Raw genomic sequence first — 6408 nt, forward strand, 5'->3', positions numbered from 1 at the left:
GAGATGAAATAAGACATGTTCTGATTGTTATTCTACATTGATAGAGTAAATCAAGAGTCAGAACTATTTTATAAAAAAGCTCAGAGGCTGACTGAAGCATGATATACTGTCAACAATAACCTTTAAAAGTTGGGTCTAATGTGCCAGGGATGAAAGTTCAGAAGTCTACAACAAGAACAACAGCAACTTGCATTTATATAGCGCTCTTCATGCAAGGTAGCATATCGGAACATCCGGTTGTCACCTAAAAAATACACAAGTCATTACACTTTATAATAAATCCTGTGAAGCCCCTTTGAGATGTCCTCTCAACTTGAAAGCTGCAATTTCAAATGCAAGGATTATTGTCGTTAATGTATTTTGCCACAATTCACGATCTGTGTCTCTCACACGTCCAGGTGGTTGACGGAACTCCATGCATGCCAGACACATCTGCCGTATGTGTCCAAGGACAGTGCATCAAAGCCGGATGCGATGGGAAGCTTGGCTCCAAGAAAAAGTTTGACAAGTGCGGAGTGTGCGGAGGGGATAACAAGAGCTGCAAGAAAGTCTCCGGATTATTCACAAAACCCAAGTATGTTGTGTTTCCGCTGATTCCAATTGCAAATTGGTGATTTCAGTCTTAACTTTAAAGTCAATTTTCTACAGTTGTTGAAAGAGAGTGGAGGAACCCTATTTGAAAATGATAATGATAATAATCCTTGCATTTGATACAGCACTTTATCCAGTCTTTGAGACGTCTCAAAGCGCTTCACAGAATATACTGTAAAGTGAATCGACAGAGTATTTTGTGGGCAAAATTGAGCCTATTTTTCAGGATGTGTCGAATTCTGCGACACTGTAATACTACTTGCGTCGGAGCAACTCTAGACCCAGATGGACTTTCTCCCAATTAGTCATCAGTTTCTCTCTGTGTAAAGAAATGCTTCCTGATGTCAGTCCTGACATTGCCCTTTGCAAACTTCTGAACACACAACCTCTTGTTCTGCTGCCTCAGTGTTGTAGTGGAAGGAAAATTCAAAGAGCGAGAGAGAGAGAGAGAGTCATTTCTGGATTGTCCTCAAGTGCCTTTGGCAGTTCGCTTGCACTGGTTTTGGCAGTGGCCTGGCTTCAGATCACTAGTCTTTGGCTACAGGTCATGTATATCCTGAGGAGACTGAGGGCAATGGGGAGAAAATAAATAGCACATGCATTTCTTTGCATGGAAACTCAATCCACAACTGTTTGTGGGACGCTGCTGTGTGCAATTGGCTGCCGCGTTTCGCCCACAAAAATACACAGTCAATTAACCTTACCGTATATTCACGTGAAGTGCTTTGAGACGTCTCGAAGAAGGTGATAAGGGACTACATTAAATGCAAGGATTATTATCATCATTATTATAAAGCGCTACTTCTAATTGAAATTAACAGGAAGCCCAGTATTGAGAAGCGTTATTTTCTTTAAAAAACTGTTCACATATATGCAATATTAAGTTCTTTTTCCAACCGATAACTGTGTTCTGCCTACAGATACGGATACAATTATATTGTGACAATACCGGTTGGAGCCACGAGTATCGACATCAAGCAAAGAGGCTACAGAGGCATGACCAACGATGACAACTATTTGGCTGTTAAGAATGAGCACGACAAGTACCTACTGAATGGCCACTACATAGTTTCTGCAGTAGAGCGGGACATTGTCGTAAAGGGAAGCTTGTTGAGGTACAGTGGGACGGCAAATTCTGTTGAAAGCCTTCAAGCTTTTAGGCCCATTCAGGAGCCATTGGTCATCGAGGTCCTGTCAGTTGGTAAAATGACTCCCCCTCGCGTTCGCTATTCCTTCTACCTAAATAAGGACAACAAGGAGAAGCAGGACAAGTCGTCCCACAGTTTGAATAAAAAAGACTCAAAGGGAACAATGCTGAACAACGACAGTTTGAGCAAACTGAATAAAATTGCTGTGAGGCAACCAGACTATAAACGACCCAGTTATAAATGGGTGGTGAGAACGTGGTCTGATTGTTCCGTTACTTGCGGGAATGGACTACAGCACAGACCCGTGGAGTGTCAAGACCATCACGGGCAGATCGCGTTTGATTGTGACAGCACCCAGAAGCCAGAGGTCATCAGGCAGTGCGGAAACCCCTGCCCGATCTGGGTGATCGGTGACTGGTCACCTTGCTCGAAGAGTTGTGGAAAAGGATTCAAGAGACGCATCATCAAATGCAGAGCCGGCACAGGACATGCTTTGCCCAGGGAACACTGCAGTATAAGGAAGAAGCCACAAGAGCTGGACTTTTGTACTGTGAGACCCTGTTGAGAGCCGTGTGAGGACCGAGTAGGACTTAATTCAGATAAGAGTCATCTTTAGAAATGGCAGGTGACCGATGGAAGTCTGCGGAGGTGTCCACCAACCTTTAGTGACGGTCATGACTGTTACAACTAAAACGCAAAAGGAATATTGAACGAGAAGAGCTACTTCATATTGGGATTAATAGAGACCGATGATGGATGATTGTGGTTGCAACTAAACAATCTGACAATGACATGCAGAAGTCTACCTCTGGTATTTGTCAACAGTCGGTATTAAAACTATGATGGTGGCTTCATTGACCATGTTTTAATGTAAGTAGTGAGTGACTGCTTGATGGGGAGCACTTACAGAGTGCAGTTTGTCACAAGGTTGGAAGCAGTTGAAGATTTCTCCGACTTCATGGTGTTTTATTCACCACTGAGCACAAAATGATACAGGGACCAGTGTACATATGGCTGCAATATTATGCAGGGATGTATGCCCTAATATGATATATTGATAAGTCAACGATAAAGTGAAATGACATCCTTAACTTCAGAGATGTGGAAGTTGGTTTACTTGTAAACGGGCAATCTTAACGTGCTACTTTATGAAATATATTAGGTAGATAACCTGTTCTTTGTGGCAAAAAAAAAACAAGTATTAGAATATTTTACCAATATTACTATAATGTTGACATGTTGAGTGAAGTTTAGTCAAGTTCAAATGGTGTCATCAGTTACAAAGTGTTATGTTCTAACAAATCTGTGTTTAAGAAACAAAAGCGGGCCATTCAGCTCGTGGTTCAGTCCTGTATAAATAGCAAATGCCATTTGGATGTTAAAAGAAATTAAAGCATTAATTACAGTGTCAGTAGCTGAGCCTGTTTGTAAAAATGATCTCTTCCAAGAATCTCTTCGTAAACTTACCGTGTTTTTGTATGTAATAATTTATTATGAGAGGGACAATATTCCATGGTGCAGAAATCATGCTCTGTATGCTGGCAACTTTATTTATTGTATCTACCGGGTTCCAAACCACCAACAATGCAATGCCAAAAAACTGACAACTTAATTCTATTTTAATATTTCTTAACGGTAGGATTGTAACGATGGTGCTTTTGGTTTTGTCGACATTTGCACATTTTATAACCTTGCCCGTACACATTTTGTGATTTTGTGTTGTTTTTTTTTTGCCTCGGGGTGGGGTGGGGGCGGTGGGGGGCGGTGGGGGGAGGAGATTTTTTTTTTAAAAAAGCAAAACAAATTTTACACATAAATTTAGAACCGGTGAATCCGCAACATTGATTGATTTTTTTTTTTTTGTCCGCCCATTGTACGGTGATGGGTTTCGATTTGGCAAGTTGTGATTTGGTTCATGAAATCACCAGGCCACGTATACATCGCACAAGACGGGCTTTGTTTCATTCTCCCATTGTACCGTGATAGTTCATCCTTTCCTCTCTACCTTGTTCTCTCATTAAAAACACATCATATATGCCAAAACCCTGTAACCCTTTCACTTGTGTTCTGGTTGGGAGGGAATGCAGTCACTGTTCTTCCATCTAAAAGATGGTTCATATGTTATTGGGATTTATTTTTCCCTTTTGCAATTTTAAACTGCAAAAGGCATAAATACCGTTTATTGGCTGTTATGTATACCATGTATACATCTGTTCAGTTGTGCACAAATAAAACTGTAAATATCCAATTGTTTAAAAGTCTCTTTTTTTGGTTTCTGTGAAGGACATTTGTTTTCTTGTGGATTCTCTCTCCCTCGTGGTGATTTTAACGAGATAACTTGCCGACCAATGGGACGTCCTCCTGACATGAAAGACGACATAGATACGTCATTTGTCGTGGTGTTGTTTTTATGCTTCAGCTATTTGTGAGGCTGTGAAGTCCTGAAAGAGATGTGTGTTGAGGAACCTTTAGGGATGTCGAATAACGGGATAGATTAATGGTCTGCTCCCGCTCGAAATAGATATTGTGTCACTGTCGTCAATGCTGAATGTAGGACTATTCAATGTGAACAAACACAGAAGCAGAGATGTAAATCCCAGCCCGGTGAAGAATTGATCAGATCACGCTATTTCAAGCAAGACATAAAATCATACAAAACTGCTCAAATGAGTGACAAACCACTGCGCTTGGAAACACTCATCAGCAATAAATGGATTGCAATAGCATCGCACTAACCTGCATTGTATAGATGCTAACTCTGCAATTTAACTACAGGTTTAAGAGCGACCAAGCGAGCAGTGAGAGACCTCAGGAACACATGATTAGACCACTCAACCCCTTTGGATTTGTTGATCAGATTTTGGCAGATTTGTTAATCCCACTGTGCCTCACTTTTGCCATACTTCTGGATACTGCTGTGATCTAGGGATCTGTCTGTCTGTCTGTCTTTCAAACATCCCTTTGATATTGCTTCCATAGCTTCCACAACTTCACAACAACAACGACAACTTGCATTTGTATAGCGCCCTTCACATGGGGTAGCGTCCCGGAGCGCTTGGTTTCTTGTGAAGCAATGCTACCTGACGAAGCTGGAGCTCGTCTCACGTGACCTTGGCTTTGCGACGCTTTTGGTGTAACTGCAACACGTGCAAAGCCAATTTTTAAACTTACAAGTGCAACTTTGAAAGTTCTCAAGTTTTATACGTTACCGAAGAGACGGAGGGACACACGAGCCCTTTTGAATAAGGTTGCAAAATTCGGGTCTGAGCACTGGAACTCAGTTTATGCGCTTAAGTTCCTTGTTCTCAGTTCAGGGTGAGAGTGATGCAGACCAGACAGTGTAACGTCAGTCAAATTCGTGCCTGCAGTATAATTACAGCAGCAGATAACAGACTGCATACACAGATACGTGTGTTAGTTGGAACTTTGGATGTGAGCAAACTGTCCACTTTCACTGGCTACGCAATGCAGGTCACTGTAACCCAATTCCCAGTCACCGCAAGGTTTATTTTCCTATACGTAGCAAACAGCTATGTTTGTATATCTAATGGACATGGCCTAATCTTACACAGGAAAACGCGCTTTAAATACATGCTGTTTTGACAGCGGCTGCCTAAGTGTGGCAACAAAAAAATGAGACTTCCTTTTAGGATTGGAGGAAATGGCATTTGTGTAGTCGCAGTGGTCAAAGGAATACTTTGTGAATCGCTGCAACTGTTAACTCCATTTCCTGTCTGTTGCTGGATGTTCAGCTTGAATAATCATTGATGCCTTGAATCTAAATACATCTCTATATTTTTCACATATATCTGATGGCACAACTCAATCTCCTCATGGTGACCATCAACGGTTTACTGCAGAAAAAATACACAAGGAGCAGAATGTAAAAGCGCTGACATGTTGGATAAACATTAGGTGGACATGTCCCAATGACAGGGAAAGGCTAGCAGGAGCCCGGATTTTGTCCTGATCACTAAAATATCAATACATTAATACATTGGGCTGCAAAGAGACAGAGGAACAAGAAGACACAGGGTTGAGGGTTGCAAAGGGCGATTTCAGAACCGACACCGGGAGGATTTTCTATACCTTAAGGTATTTAATGACTGGAATGGGTTACCAGAAAGGGTGGTTGAGGCCAGGACACTGGAATTCATTTTTTTAAAAAAAAAGCTTGATGCTGTGATGAGAGGACAATAGAATGGTATTCTGGAAGGTAGTCTAACTCGAATTTGGTCACTCAATCCACGACTTTTCGTGTGACGCTGCTGTGCGCAATTGGCTGCCGCATTTCTCCCTCAAAAAGTATGGTCAATTCAGTTTACAGTATATATTCTGTGAAGCGCTTTGAGACGTCTTGAAGACGTGATATAGACTGAGACTGAGGTTGATAGATTTCTTGCAGATAAAGGGATTAGGGATATGGGGATAAGGCGGGGAGGTGGAGTTAGAATAGATCAGCCATGATCTTATTGAATGGCGGGTTAGGCTATAGGGGCCGAATGGCCTACTCCTGCTCCTAATTCTTACGTTCTATGTGATAAGCCGATATATCGAAAGCAAGGATTGTGATTGTTATTATTATTATGAGATCAGACGGAAATTAAAGTTAAATCTGTGCAGCCAGATGCATACAGAGAGATACTGTACACAATAATATTCCTTGCAT

The 6408-nt window shown here is 41.5% G+C and overlaps 1 protein-coding gene across 1 annotated transcript in view; it reads left to right on the forward strand.

The window, feature by feature from the left end:
• LOC103180316 (A disintegrin and metalloproteinase with thrombospondin motifs 15) overlaps positions 1-3987 on the forward strand; it is a 32860-nt gene extending 28873 nt beyond the window's left edge. Inside the window, exons 8-9 of the mRNA XM_007896103.2 lie at positions 399-574; positions 1512-3987. Coding sequence (XP_007894294.1) covers positions 399-574; positions 1512-2304 — 969 coding nt within the window. The 3' untranslated portion in view covers positions 2305-3987. The remainder of the gene's footprint in view (positions 1-398; positions 575-1511) is intronic.
• The last annotated feature ends 2421 nt before the right edge of the window (positions 3988-6408 follow it).

This window comes from Callorhinchus milii, unplaced genomic scaffold (genome assembly GCF_018977255.1).
Source record: "Callorhinchus milii isolate IMCB2004 unplaced genomic scaffold, IMCB_Cmil_1.0 Scaffold25, whole genome shotgun sequence".
Classification (NCBI taxonomy): Eukaryota; Metazoa; Chordata; class Chondrichthyes; order Chimaeriformes; family Callorhinchidae; genus Callorhinchus; species Callorhinchus milii.